We start from the raw sequence: 15,402 nt of genomic DNA on the forward strand, positions 1-15,402 counted from the left end.
CCTCACAGGTGATTAGTAGCACTATGCAAATACTGATTGATTGATTGAACCAACGTGTTGCACTGATTTTGCTAGTTAAAGAAAATGGAACAAAGTAAATATACTTTAAACCAAAATCCCCTCTTTCACATCTGAAGAGTACAGAACAATTATTTTCTGTACCTTTTATTACTTAATCACAAGCAAAAATATTATGGCATCAGTTAGCTCAGTGTTTTGACCTGCTGCCAAAGTTTTTTTATTTGAAGTGAATACCATTTGCTCAATTCCATAAAATACATGCAGCACATATGTACTAATCATGGGTAATGCAAGAAAATATTCCTCGTTCTATGTTACTCACCTAAATTAGTTGAAACCATGCTTCGAATAGAATCACAAAAACCAGTAATTATTCGAATTGGGCGACTGGTCGAAAAGTCCACTAATATCAGATGACCTCCACCTGTTCCTATCCACAGGGCAGTATTTTTTTGCAGAAAGAGTGCCTTCACTCGTGCTAAATAATCCACCTCCTGTTTTGACTCTTTGCTTTTCATTCCAGCATCCCTACAAATCAAGGAATATTTTAATGTTAACATTTTTCCATCATTAACCCAAAGGAACAAGCCACTTACCTTCGGGAAAGATCCTCTGGTGGAAACTCTAAATAACTGCAGATTCCTCACCTTTGAAATATACCCAGGCGCTAGGCTGAATCCAGAAGACTTTTTAGCACAAACCCTGTGTGCTGGTAGGTGGCAGGGTGAATCTACACGTCAATTCTCCTTGTTTCCGTGTTAAGTGATTGCTGGAACTGCATATATGAACTACCTAAGCATGCTAATGTCAGTTTCTTTCAGAACACAGTCTGAACCCTCCAATGCAGAGTTCAAAGACCAATTGTGCGGAAAGCAGTTTATTATATCGTGTGGTTGTGAGGAACTCACCATGTAATAAGCTCACTACCTGTATGTGTTCAGGTAGATTCATATGAAAAACCTTAACTCAACCCTTGGTGGCTGTGGCTCTGAGCCATCAGGAACACGGGTAAAGCACTAAGAAAATATCAAAACAGTTGAATAACAAAAACTAAACAGCTGTTGGACACGGCCCTTTAGGCAGGTTCACCCGAGACTTTTTTCTTTTTCCTAGCCTGTTTCTGGAACCTGGTGTTGGTGATTTTAGGCCTCTGCGCACTTTTTTACTGTGGTACAGTGTAACGTGCTTGAGCTCTCTCTGTGTATGTGTGGTGAGTGACCTGCCCTCCCATAGGAATGAAGGGGAATAAGTATGCCCATGGTAGTTCCTGATGTGTGGGGAGTGCAGGGTCGAGTTTGATATGTACGAACTTGTGAGATTGAATGCTGCGTAATTATATATGCGGCATGACTGTGTCTAGTGTAGAAGTGCCACTTTTAGAAGTTGGCATATTTGTGTAATTTGTGTCTGGCGTGTGATTGGCTGGTGAGCCTGGTCAGGAGTGCCAGGGCCTGCTTGTGGATTGACTGTCTGGTTTGAGGGTGACAGGGGCTGGGGAGCCCCGGGAGGTTGTCTGAGTCAGCCCGTGGATGAAAGGCGGCATCTGTTGCCAGGGAAGTGGGAGGAGATGGCACCTGGGAGTGACTAGGGCTGTACCTGCCTGACCACAATGCTGGCTCCACCTCCCGCTGGGCGACTGTCACCTCTGTCCCTGACACTGAAGAGAGTTCCCTAAAACCAGTTCTAGCTGGTTCTCACACTGCCTGCACAAAGACTTCAAAGACTTTTCTCTGTATAAGAAGGGGCTGTGTCCCCTTCCAATTGGTTCTTGTTTCTGACTTGAATCTGCCAGGGGCGTGCTGCTGCTTGGGCCCAGGAGAATCCCTGGGCCCTGCCCAGCCCGTGGACTCCTGAAGGACTTTGCTTTGCCCTGGGATCCTGTGGACCTTCTTCCTATCCCCTGGAGGACTTTGCTGGTCAATAGCGCTTAGGAGCGCTTTATTTGCTGTTTTAGCGCCTGGAAGCGCTTGAATGCTGTCTCTAGCGCTTAGGAGCGCTTTATCTTTGTCCATAGCGCCTTATGTGGTTCTAGCGCTGGGGAGAGCTTTGGCCGGTGCCCACCCGGCATTTTCCTAGGATTGAGGGGCCTATTGAGTGCCCACTCGATTTGAGTGATTGTTTGAAGCCGGTGCCCGCCCGGCATTGCCCCGTGTTTTCACCGCCGTAGCCCGGGGGCCTGAAGTTGACCAGAAGCCGCGGAGAAAGAGGCAAAGGGGCCGCGACCTGATTGGTAATTCGTTGGGGAGCCGCGCTCCGATTGGCCTCTGCCGTAGGCCTGTCCCAGAGAGCCGCGCTCCCGATTTGCTGCAGTGCCGCAGAAGCTGTGACGTCATTGGAGGCTCGTCCCGGGAGCCGCACTGCCATTGGCTGGCTCCCGGGTGTCTGGAGAAGCCGCCATGAGAGCCGCGACCGGGGAGATGTTTGGAGCCCCGCGGCCAAAGAGAAGAGGAAGCGTTGCCTGTTGCGGGGCTCCCGTGTGCTGAGGGAGCCCCGGGAAGAGAAGGAAGCCGAGCAGCGCGAGGAGAGCCCCGCAAAGGAAGCTGGCGAGCTAGTGAGTGGTGCCGGTACTGTTTGGGGCAGCAGGGAGCGTCGGGGCACATTGCCGGTGCCCGCTCCCTCCTGCGAAGTGCTCCCTGCGATGTGTTTTTAGAGCCCAGTAGGCTCTCGCGATGGCCCGTGTCCTGCCCTCTGTCTGGGGGCGGGGGGGGCATAGTGGGCATAAGAAGGGCGGCCCCGGTTGACAGTAGGTCGCCCCAAAGTTGAGTAGAGTCCATGAGTGCTCCGAGGGGCATGAGTGTGTGGGGAGCCTCAGAGGGCTCCCAGGCGCCTAATTCTTTCAGGGGCCAGAGTGCTCCTTGAGGGCATAGTTGTTTTCAGAACCTCAGGGCTCCATGGAACATATTTTACTTCAGAGCCTGTGTGGCTCCAGCGAGTGTCTTCAGAGCCTGTGTGGCTCCAGCAGTGGGCGCAGTTTGCGCCTAAGGGTCAGTGAGGACCCTGTCGCAGTTTGAAGTTCCCAGCTGCCCAGCAATTAGTGGGCAGCTGCACCATTTAGGTCTTGTGTGGTTCCCAGGTGCCCAGCAAGTAGTGGGCACCTGCTACCTTTAGGCTTGTGCTTGGACTGGTGCTGCGTGGCAGCGCGCCCTGACATTTGGACACAGGGCGTCTTAGCCCCAACAAGGCCAGTTGGCCTAGGGACTGCCACAGATGGTGGCTTATGTAAGTTTTGCGCAATTGTATGGTTACTGCACCTCTGAATGTGCTTTCTTGCATCATGTGTTATTCCTGCACCTCTGAAGGTTTTTAGGCCTCATGTGATTTTTGTGCTATTGTATTGTTCTGGCACCTCTGAATGTTTTTAGGCATCATGTATCTTCCTTTTTCCTGCGCTGCACCTCTGAATGTTTTAGGCATCATGTGTCTTCTTGCGCTGCACCTCTGAATGTATTTTATTGCATCATGTGCTTGGTTCTGAACACCGCTGAATGTGTAGGTTTATGCATCATGTGTTTCCCTTGTCTTACACCTCTGAATGTTTTTAGGCATCATGTGTTTCTCTTTACTACACCGCTGAATGTGTTTTCATGCATCATGTGTAATGTGTTGTGCTTATACCCCTAAATGCTGTGTGATACTTAAGTGGTTGTTCTTTTTAGTACAGGTGGTCCTAGTAAGGTCCTGGTTCCCTGCGTGACTTTCTCCTAAGGTGGTTAGGGTTGCGTAGGTGGTACTTACCTGTTCCCAGTAGTTACTGGTGTGATTTATAACTGTTATTTTGTGCTATACTTATTCCAATTTCTAAATGTGTTGATTCTAACAGTGGCCCATGTGGCCCTGTCCTGTACATAATCCCTTGTGAATATTGCCCGTGCCAGTTGGCACCATGTATTTTGTGTGATACTATCTGATGTGTTTTTACAATACAAAAGTTATTTTATAATAACCTTGTGTGGAGTTCCTTTTGTGGTGTGCCTAGTATGTTGTTGCTGTTCTATGCTGGCGCAAATGCTTTACACATTGCCTCCGAGTTTAGCCTTACTGCTCGTGCCAAGCTACCAGGGGGTGAGCAGGGGTTATCTTGGCTTGTGACTCCCTTGCCCTGACTAGAATGGTGGTTTCTGCCTAGCTTTGGCGTCAGCCTTAGCCAACCAGAAATAGCCAGTTCTAACAGCAACCATTTATAAAAAGAGGTTGTATTGTTATCTTCGAAATGGCACCTCAATGATAGAAGTCCACTGGAGAGTTCCGGAGATATGAATTGTTAAAGAAAATCACTGCTTTTTCATTCAGTGCATTAACTCACTATAATGTACAATGCTTGCAGATAAAACTTACAAACTTTGTAAAACCTTTATACAGTTGTCAACTTCTACTCCGGCCTGCTAACCTCTTTGGTACCTTTCACTTTTGTCCAGATATATTTCATCTAAATTCTCAGATGCTATTCATATATTTACATCTTGGTGCCAGTTTGCAAGTTTTCCGTTTGGGTGGAAGCGTACCTTTATGCTCCCTGCTGATATCATCGCTATAGCTAAAAGACTAATGACAGACTTTATCCCTAGGTTTGAAGTGAGTTTGGAACTATTCAAAGCTTTAGGGATCTGACAACATTTTCATTTTGGATCCTCATGAATCCTTGGGTAAAGTTGAACGATTTGAAAAGACTTTCAAAAGTAAAATGTCTAACATGTTTGAGGAGAATGAACTCAAATGGCCATACAACTTACCCTGAGCACTGAAGTCAAGCACAACACCCCTAATCAAATGACTAAATTAGGACCAAAAGAGCCCAACAATTCTTTCTGCCACATTCTTCAGTATCCCCAGCTTTAATCGATTTGCACCTGTCTGATGATGTGGCTCTAGAATACTTCCAACTACTCTTTCCCTGTCTCAACAGATTCGATTCTCAGGTTACAGAGGCACTGCCCACGAGTCTGACCAAAGTCTGCCACAAATTACAACCTAGTGACTCAGTGCACATCAATATCCCCCACCAAAAGTCAATGCTTAAACCCTGCTTCAGAGGGTTGTTCCATATCCTGCTCATCACCAATACTTCTGTCAAGTGCCAAGGACTGCATGCCTGGACATACTGCTAGTGGACCTCAGAACCAGGAGATGCTGGACCTGCTGAATGGATAGCTCCTTTTCTTGCAAATGCACCACAGAGACACAGCAACAAAGCAGCCCCTCCTCTGGCAAAATACCAGAGCCTAAAACCTCATTAGTGAGAAGCCTCCCAGCTTTCTGGTCGTTCAGTGGGATTTGCAGAACCTCTTTGCTGAAACATATTTTGGTTGATCCATCGTCTCACTGTTTCAAGCGAGGGATGTGGTGATCTGGAAGAGGTCAACTGTACACAGCCCAGACTCCATCTCTGAAAATAGCATTCCAACTATAAAGACGACTTTCCAGCAAGCCCTGGACCAATACAAGCAGGACCTGAACCTTCCTTCACACTGGCTGTGCTTTTATGTATCCAATGACTCCTGTGGGGGCATGCCTATGTTTCGGATTCCTTCGGAATAGAAGGAACAATGTGCTCATTTTCACCTGTATGGGCAGCTTATTCCCAAATGCAACAAGCATTTGCAATGCAATAGGTCTCGCATTTAGGAGAGTTTGAGCTATTGGCATTGTAAATGGCAATGCCTTTTATATAGGTTTTTAAAACAAATAAAAGGCATTGTCATTTACATTGCCAATAGCTCAAAGTCTCCTAAATGAGAGACCTATTGCATTGCAAATGCTGGTTGTTCTTGGGGTCACTCCCCCAGTTAGTCTGATGGGCAGATTCACTGCACAGGCTGGGTTTGAGATGCAGCATTCCACATCTTGTGCTCAGAGACATCACACATCGGTTTCACATCACCGACCTGTAGCCACAGAATGCTGCATTTAATAAAATAGACCTTGTTCATCTGACAAGCGTATTTCTAGGAGCACATTACAGTGCAAACGACAGAGTTAATAAGAGTAAGCGTGTTAACTTGCTCTGCACTCTGCTCTCTCTGCCCCTCAGGATCCGAGGAAGTGATTAAAGCCGACAGCTCGAACTGATGCTCGTGCCTGTCGGAAGCAGTCAGCCAGCATTGCCTCTTAACAGAGCAAAGTGACGCCGCTCTGCTGTCGGGTGATTTCTTTCCTCTTAGCAGGATTCACATTCCATGGGAATAATAGCTGAACCCGGTGCAGGGGTTGTAGGTAGCATTACTGCTGGCTGTGCTCAATACCTATTGTCTCTCACAGCTCTGTAAACTTTAATTGCAATTACAAACCAGTAATTAAATGCATCGGGAGTTATATTGCTGTGTTTTGGTAATGCATCTGACGCAGGATAGAGCCTCGAAATAGACATCTTGCAGTCTTAGCACACACTAGAACCAACAAGGCTTTACACTGCCGCTGAGATGCAGAGGGTCACAGGGTGCCAGGGTCATCAGCACAGCTGGTACAGTTCAGTTAAGAATCCGTTAAGGTCGGCTTGTGGGAAATGATGCAGGAAGCAGCGGGGAGAGGTGGGAGGGAATTCCTTCTTCCGACCCCAAGCATGGATGCGTGTGTGCTTGGAGCTTGGGGAGCAGGATACTGAGCCGTGGCAGTGCTGCCATTCTCCGGGAGCACGGGCGCTGTATAAGGCCACACACTGCCTATATGAAAGGCTGGCACAGCTGAGAGCACCGACCCGACCTGTAAAGAAACCTTCAGTTCACTCCTCGCTAGTAATAGCACAAAAGACACGCATGTTTTACATGGGTTGCCAAGTAAGCGCCAAGAAAACCACTTCTGGTACATTGTCTAGCTCAGAGTTTGCAAGTGCCAACGGGTGCATAGCGCCTAGAGCTCTGCAGCGCTTCCGCTCCGGAACATCGGTTAGTGGCGGGCTAGGAATCTGTTACGGTCGGCTTGTGGGAAATGATGCAGGAAGCAGCGGGGGAGAGGTGGGAGGGAATTCCTCTCTGCGGCCCCAAGCATGGATGCGGTGTTTAGGTGCTGTGGGAGGGAAAGCGGTGCCTGAGTGCATAAATTTACAAAACAAGCATTGGCCGCGTGGCCGGGCCGGGAAAAATGAATTTTAAGAAAAAACAAGAATGAGTGTAATTCCTAATGGTCATGCTGCTACAAGGCTACTGTGCCTCCGGAACCGACCACCTTGAAGTAAAACATACACAAATGTGCCACTGTCCTTCTCAGACCATTGCTATTACAACAAGTTGCCGCCGCGCTGCCTGCGACGACCCGGAAGCGGTTGGGCAGCCGGCCAATCGCAGCGCGGCCCCAACCGGAAGTCCCGCCCCCATCGCAGCGCGAGAGAGAAGAGACTGTCCGAGAGAGGTGAGTGGGGGTGGGGTGTGCGCGTGTGTCTGTTGTAGTGTGTCTGTGCGTGCGTGTGTCTGTCTGCGCGTGTGTCTGTTAAAGGGGGGTGCGTGTGTGTGTATGGAGTGTGTGTATGTGCGCATGCGTGCGGGAGCCTTTGTGTGAATGCGAATAGCAGGCAGGGCGACGCGACGTGCGCGCTCACGAGCTGCAATCTCCAGGAGGACAGGCTCGTCACAGTCTGATGTCCACAATATTCCCAGAAAAGCGGCAACATAAGTTGTCTCGCATAGACAGCAAAAGCTTCGCTTTTGCTTTCGTCTAGGCGAGACCTAAAAACTATGCCACCCGTATCACCCATGGTGACCAGAGTATACCACTGTTTAGTTAAGAACTATTGCAGTCTGCTATCCATTTAACCTCAACTACTAATGGATTGGTGTGCAAAGTTGGGAACAGCAGTATCTTCATGAGGTACAGTGACTGCAACATGAAAATACCAAAGTGAACCGCCACTATTTCAAGTCTTTTCCCAAGTTGAGATCCTGAGAACTATCTTTCAGTCTTACGTACTGTTAATCCCAAGAGATGTGTCTGATCAAGGTGTAAATTACTATGTTTGGGGCAATCAAGATTAGAAGTAGCTACCTAAAGACAGGTCTGGATCTTTATGCCATGCATATGTTGTGGTTGCCATCGCACATATCGTCATCCACACTCTGACCTTGAGTGGGAGACTAAATGTTGCATTTTAGGAACTACACGATTCTTTCCTATCTTAATTCCCAGTTACATAATCTATACATCTACCTAAATGATCTGTCAAATTGCTACGCTAGTGAAGAAATTGACCAATTTAACCTCTATACTTTTGATCAGATTAATACCCAGCTAGTGGCTCACTATACTACTGGTGTTAGCTGCTAAGGGTGGGGCCATTACTGCATTGGAGTGTCTGCCTTCATCCCTGACATGTCTCAGGAGATTCATGAGTAGACAAACTATACGCTAAAGTGTCATACATTTACAGACTATCGATGATGAAGTTGCTGATTGAGACTTCTGGAATTGATTGAGAAGTATTTCTGGAGGGTGCGGTATAACAATATTGAAAGTTGTCTTCATCATTATTGCTATTCCTTCCGAACGTGTATTGCCTCCACTTCAAACACACAGGAATGGTAAGGTACCTATCCATCTTACACTCTGACCATGCATAATTTTAATGATTTGGAACATTTTATTTGATGGAAAGATTGGTGATGGAACACTGGGAAGTAGAGAAGATGGAGTAGGAAATACATATCATGTTTAATAATTATAAAATACAACAGTTGCTGAAAAATAGTTCAAGAGGGGGGAGATTGTAGAAGAAACTGAATGTGTTTGCTTACATAGCAAAACTGCAACTGGCCACTGAAGTGCTGCGTCCTAGTGCATGAGGCAGGAATGTTTCAGAACTTGCTTGCACAGCTGATATGTTTACATTTATTTTTTTACTTGTAAAGACCATCTACTCATTTTCCGGATCTCAGCTATGGACCCACTTGTTTTCATGGTGGGAATTTTGTAATATGGCCCATACTAAAACTGTGTTTGCGGTAGAGTACATATTTGGGGTTATGCTTTATGTCAGAGATCTGCACTCCAATGCTTATGTATGGGGATCCACTAGCTGGAAATCTCTGTGATTTACAAACCGATCAGTATTGGTTATAAACACTTTGATACTCAACAGAAATATGAGGCTAAGCTTTGATAAACATGTTATACCCCCTAAAGACACCATATCATAAACAAATATCATACAGATTGTGTTAGAGGGTTTGCAGATATGTGCTGTGTTTGTGCCATGAGCTTGCTCTGTAATGGACTGATGTACTGGTTGGAAATGAGAAAACCACAGGATCACAACTAGATCCATGTACAGAATTTATACTTGTAAACACTACTGAAGTTACATGCACACTATATACCAGTAAAGGGAAAATTATCTCTCATCTCTTGCTAGCAAGAGTTGAATCTCTGCTTTGTGCCAAATCTCTCCTAATTTGGATTTTTTTTTTGTAAAGTAATTTTTATTGTAGCCATTCACTGCTCAAACCAATGCTCATATAAGTACAATATTAATCTGGGTGCCACTTCATTCAATTCCTCACCCCATTGTACACAGCCTGTAGGCCCACATCCCGGAGGTTGGGCGGCAACAATCCCTCATCCCGTCTATGTCTGGTTACGGTTCAATAGGATCCACATGTCACATCAGTGTATGCTTGACTACTTTTCATTCCTTTCCTACCTAATCTATTGAACCCCCCCGTGAACCCCCCCTTAACTATGTGAAGCCCCTTCCTCTCCCCCCCCCCCCCACCATCCGCTCTCAGGGTCTGTTGATGTATCAACCTAGGGTGTTATTCTAGCTCCTCAGTGACTACGTGCGCTGTTCTCCCAATTAGTTTTGGGTGCTGTCCCTGTTCGCGCTGAGGGTCTCCTCTTCCTCTGTCACCATGCTATCCCTGAGGGCTTGTACTAATACCTTCCAAGCCGCCGCTACTGCTAACGCCCTTGCATCAGGAGTCCTACGCGCCATCTGGTACCTGTGTGTGCTATCGCAGCCCGCCCATTTCAGAAATTCGTTGTACCATCTCCTGTGAGTTGGGCCTGTCTTCGCCTTCCATTGTCTAGTTATCTCCCTTTTGGCCACCATCAATCCCATGTCTATGAATTTGCTTGAGGTTTTGTTTTTGGGGGTATGGGGGAACCAATGCAGAAGGCACACCACCGGGTCAAAGGTAATGTTCCTTTCCGTCACCTCATTCAGGGTCTCCCCTATAGCCTGCCAATATTCCCGGAGGGCCGGCAAGACCACAACATATGCTCCAGCTCTACCCCCTCCTCCGCACATCGAGGGCATGCTGCCTCCTCTGCCCCAAAGTATCTCTTAATTCTGCCCGGGGTCATGTACGCCCTATGCAGTACGCAGTATTGGATAATCTGGAATCTCGCATTCCTCGTGCTATTCCGGGCTCGGCGCACGAGTTGGGCCCACGTCGTTTCGGGGATTTCTTTGTCCAAGTCAGTTTCCCATTTGGATTTTAGCGCCGAGAGGGGCGACAGGTTTTCGCGAAGCATCCTATTATAAAGGCACGTCACCGCCTTGACTGTCCCCGCCGCCATCATGGCATATTGGCAAGACATGGACGTCTCAGGTTCCGCCAGTCCCGTCCCCCAATGCGTTCGAATCACCCCTACCACAACCGCGTGTAGGAGGTAGCCTCCTCGTGAGAGGTCGAAACGTTCCTGAAGGTCCTGGAACGGAAGGATAACCCCGTTTTCGTAAAGGTCTCCTACAACCTGTATCCCCGCCTCTTCCCAGTGCTGTAAGCGCGACCAGTCACCCCCGTGCAGCAACGCCGTCAGCATGCCCAGTGGTATGTCCGGGGCGTATGGATGCCTAATTCCTGCACGCCTCTGCGCCCTGTTTCAGCATAGTTGTAGCGTGTGTTGCTCCACTGTCAAGTCTCGAGCGGCTATTTTCTGCTGTAAGGCGATATAGGCTAGGACGTACCGTGGCGTGCCCCGCAGCCTGGCGTCCTCAGGGTCCCGATACACTCGAGCCACCTCCTGCGTGTAAATCTGCAATTGGGCAGCAAGATAATAGAGCTTGTAGTCGGTACTGCGAGACCCCCCTCATCCTTTGGGCGAGAAAGCGTCGCTAGCACCACTCTGCATCTACCTGCTCCCCACAGGAATGCGGTCAGCTGAGACTTGAGTTGCCGGAAAAAGGAGTTAGGGATCCAAATCGGGAGTGTGCGAAAGTAATACAACAACCGCGGGAGTGCGACCATCTTCAATAGGGATATACGGCCAGCTATGGAGAGCGGAAGCGTGGCCCAAAAGGTCATGCTGCCCTTTAGCCCTCGCACGCAGCGTCCTATATTACCCTCGAACATATCCGCAGCTGAATGATATATGCGTACTCCGAGGTACTTGAGACAAGTCGGTTCCCAAGTAAGCGTTGGTCGATGGTCAGGTCGAGCGGTATCCCTCCGCATCGGAAACAGGCTCGTCTTTGCCCAATTAACTTTCAATCCTGAAAGTTTGCCAAACCGTTCTAACATTCCTTCCGCACCTTCCAACTCAGTTGTATCATTTTTAAGGAATAACAACAGGTCGTCGGCGTACAGTGAAATAAACTGCCGCCCATTTCTGCTTCCCACCCCTGCGAAGGGCCGTCCCGCCGGGCCTCCGCTGCCAGTGGCTCAATCGCTAATGCGAACAAGAGAGGGGACAGGGAGCACCCCTGTCGGGTGCCTCTCTCCACTGGGTATTGGTGTGATACTAAGGGTCCAATCCTCACTCTCGCCACTGCCGCCGCATACAGGACCCGCGTCCACTGAATATATCCTTCACCTAATCCAAAGTGTTCCATCACCTTGTATAAATAGTCCCATTCTAGGCTGTCGAACGCTTTTTCGATATCGACCGAGAGGACCAGTGGGGCTCGACCTTCAATGTGCGAGTCCTCCAATAGACATGTGAGCCTTCTAATATTAAATGTCGTATTCCGGGCAGGAATAAAACCATTCTGGTCCTCATGCACCAAGTCGGGCATGTGCTTTAACAGCCTAGCCGCTAGGATCGAGCTCAGGATCTTATAATCGGCCGTTAGCATGGAGAGCGGTCTGTAAGACGCGGGGTTGCCACTCTCCCTACCCGGTTTCAGGAGTGGTACCACTATCACTTCATGCATTGATTGAGGGAGGCAGTTCGTAGTTCTGGCCTCCTTGTAGATTGTTTGGAGCCGCGGCGCCAAGATGTCCAAGTACTTGCTGTAGAATTCAATGGGTAACCCATCTATCCCCGGCGTCTTGTGGCGGGCCATTTTCTTCACCGCGCCTCTAATCTCCCCCAAGTCAATATCTTTCCCCAGCTCCTTCGCCTGCTCCTCGTCCAGATGCGGTAGGGTTAGGCCATCTAGGAAGGCTACGGTCGCACATTCCCGGTCGCCCGGGTCGCTTTTGTATAGGCCCTCATAGTACTTTCGGAAGCCATCCACTATGGCCGTTTGGGTATAGTGAATGCGGCCTTCGTCATCCTCTATAGTTAATATAGAAGAGCACAGTTTCGTGGGGTTTGCGAGCCACGCCAAAAGGGTGCTTGCCTTATCCCCCTCTACGTGGGACCGAAGCAAAAATGCCCGATGATCAAAGGCACGAAGCCGCTCCACCTCGACCGCCACCGCCTCCCTAGCCGAGCTGACCTCCTCTTGGAGGTCCGGGTGGCCAGGTCGCGCCCTTTCCGCAACTTGGCGTCTGCCCTGTCCAAGTCCGTCAGCAACACCTTCCTCGTGCCCACGTACTTTGTTATACACAGGCCTCTCATCACCACTTTAAAAGCGTCCCATTCCATTGCCCTAGTGTATTGACAGGCTTTTTGGCTCTATTTGAGAGTGATAAAGACTTTAATCTTGCTCACATCTAGGATATGTATTCCTAGCTTGTGTTGGCCCTTTTAAGCCCTTTCTTCCAGACCTAGAAGAGGCCATCTATTGCCTATTGGCTTTGGCCTTTCATTATTGCTTATAGTAGAGGTTGGATCCTGTGGTCCTGACAGAGCTAAGGGTTATTTCATCCTTCTCAGGCCTACAAGGCCCAGAACTAGAGAGACTCCATTTTGATGGAGCTGAGAGGCTTCAAGGGAAAAGGTAATATTTTGGTTTTGAGCTGTTGTTCGCCCTAAGCGAACCGGAGAGAACCGGCCAGAGCTGAATCTAATCAGGAAGTGTCTCTGGGCTCAGGTCTCTAGACGAAACAAGCAGCTGGTCACTGTGGGAGCGTCTAGCGCAAGGAGCCTGGTACATGGAATCGGTGGGAGGAAGCTGCTGGCTGGAACTTTCCATGAGGAGACAGCATTCTATATTAGTGAAGTGCAGAGGCGGAGTCAGTTAGTTGAGTTGAGTTGGAGGAGCGGAGTTGAGTTGAGCTGGAGTAGTAGAAGCAGTTGGTAGAGTTGGAGAAGTGGAGTTGCAGGAGGAGAAGAGACAGAAGATGCTTGGAACAGAGAGAAGACAGACAGACAGCCAGTGAGCTGGAACTGAAGGAAGCAGTCAGAAGCAGTTACTTATCAGGAGGAGTTGTGAATAGCTGGAGTCTGAAGTAATGCCTTTTAGATGAGACTGAAGTTATATCGTGGATTAACCTGTGGGAGCAGCTGGAGTTAATTGGACATTGGCACAGAGACATTTACACAGAGTGAACAAGCTAGTGGAATGAACAGTTATCAGAGCGGCAGAAACCATTAGATTGAAGTTGGAAGGTGGAGAGAGTCCGTGGGGGAGAGAAATCCAGTGCAAAGTGATCAGCGCAGAGGTGTGCCCAAGAGTGCAGGAGAGAATCTAAGACGAGCTAAGGCACAGACGAGAGAGGAGCCCAGATGACAGCTAGAGCAAGACTTCATACTCCCAAGGTGACCTCGTTCTTTACACTTACACCTTAATCTTGTCTTTATTCCCTACGCTATTGTATGTCTAATCCTTTTCTTCCAGCGGTGTGTTAAAGTTCCTGTCCCCGCAGATGACATTGTCCCTGTATGTCTAATCCTTTTCTTTCAGCGGTGTGTTAAAGTTCCTGTTAGTCATAGAGACCCCGCAGATTTGTGTATGTGTATTTTATGTTTATTGTAATAAAGATACCCCAGTTCTTAGTGAACTAGTGTGCATGTGTTATTCTTATGATAAGGCTAGCCTTTCTTCTAACCAGATGCTTTAGCAACTGATGGTTCAAAAGGGAGTAGGAGCGCTTAAATCCGGGAATAACTCTTACACATAGTGTGTATATCTTTTGTCCCCATACAGTGGAGGTAACCTTGTCTCCTAGTCAGGTATTACTGTTTGAACAGATGTTACCCCTGATCAGGTAAGTGATAACTGAATAAGTAGGGAGAGAGAGGAGACCTGCAACTAAGGGATAATTGACATACTAAGTAATTCGGCCATCCCATAATATTATTGTAGTAGCAAACCCTTAGTGAATAGTGAGAGAGACTTCCCAACATAGAGACAGAGAGCTAAAGGTATTCATAGGAAAGTGGTCGTCATTGGTAAGTGGCGTTAGTGAGAGCACTGATTGTGGTCAGTGTGTAGATCTGCCGGATTGCAGATCGGATTGTAAGTGAGTGAGCACCAGGTAGGAGACTGGTGTGTAGTTCCGCTGGATTGTGGACACAATAGAAAGAGAGTGAGCACTGGGGCTGCAGCCCAGTGTGTATAGCACGCCGGATTGTGTGTCGAGTGAGCACTGAGGGTGAGCAGTGTGTATACCCACAAGATTGCGGCTTGAGTGAGCATTGAGGGTGATCAGTGTGTAATGGTAGATAATCAGAACTGCCCCAGGGTAGATTAGTCTGGACCCATGTGGTCGCGAGACTATGAGGTATGAGTGTGGTGTAGGGCATGGATGTCCTTAGTAATCAGTGAGTATTCTTAGTATCCCAATAGATTTAGTGGTGTTTCTGATGATATGAGCTTGTATATTGCGAGTTCCCCATCCTCAGGTAGGTACCCAGGTGCGGGTCCTGAGGAGGGAGGTGGTTACGTTCCGGCTGGGTTGGAGGGGCTCTCAGGAGCTGATCCCATCTGGTCTAGAACCCGGTCGTTACATCTGGCGTAGTCGGCTGTTTACGAAGCCTGTGTGACCTGGCCATGTGTTTGGAGAGTTTCCCATATGTTGTGGAGGAGTGCCCTGATCGCCAGTTACATCTGGCGTCTACGAACAGTTTACGAAGCCTGTGTGACCTGGCCATGTGTTTGGAGAGTTTCCCATATGTTGTGGAGGAGTGCCCTGATCGCCAGTTACATCTGGCGTCTACGAACAGTTTACGAAGCCTGTGTGCGCTGTATTTGTTTTTATCTTGATGGTTGGCACTTGGCACGAAAATTGGCCTATGGGCTTGAACAGTTGCAGTGTGAGGAGATTGCAGTACATCATGGCATTTGGCTTATGCAGGGTGGAAGAAATGCTTTTCATCTTGGTGTTTGAATTGTCAGACTTGCAGGAT

General features: G+C 48.2%; 1 protein-coding gene across 1 annotated transcript in view; it reads right to left on the reverse strand.

Moving 5' to 3' along the window:
* LRRK2 (leucine rich repeat kinase 2) overlaps positions 1-15,402 on the reverse strand; it is a 2,096,839-nt gene that overhangs the window by 113,436 nt on the left and 1,968,001 nt on the right. Inside the window, exon 49 of the mRNA XM_086967213.1 lies at positions 344-549. Within this exon, the coding sequence (XP_086823339.1) occupies positions 344-549 (206 nt within the window). The remainder of the gene's footprint in view (positions 1-343; positions 550-15,402) is intronic.

Source organism: Lissotriton vulgaris, chromosome 1_1, assembly GCF_964263255.1.
Source record: "Lissotriton vulgaris chromosome 1_1, aLisVul1.2, whole genome shotgun sequence".
In the NCBI taxonomy this organism is placed as follows: Eukaryota; Metazoa; Chordata; class Amphibia; order Caudata; family Salamandridae; genus Lissotriton; species Lissotriton vulgaris.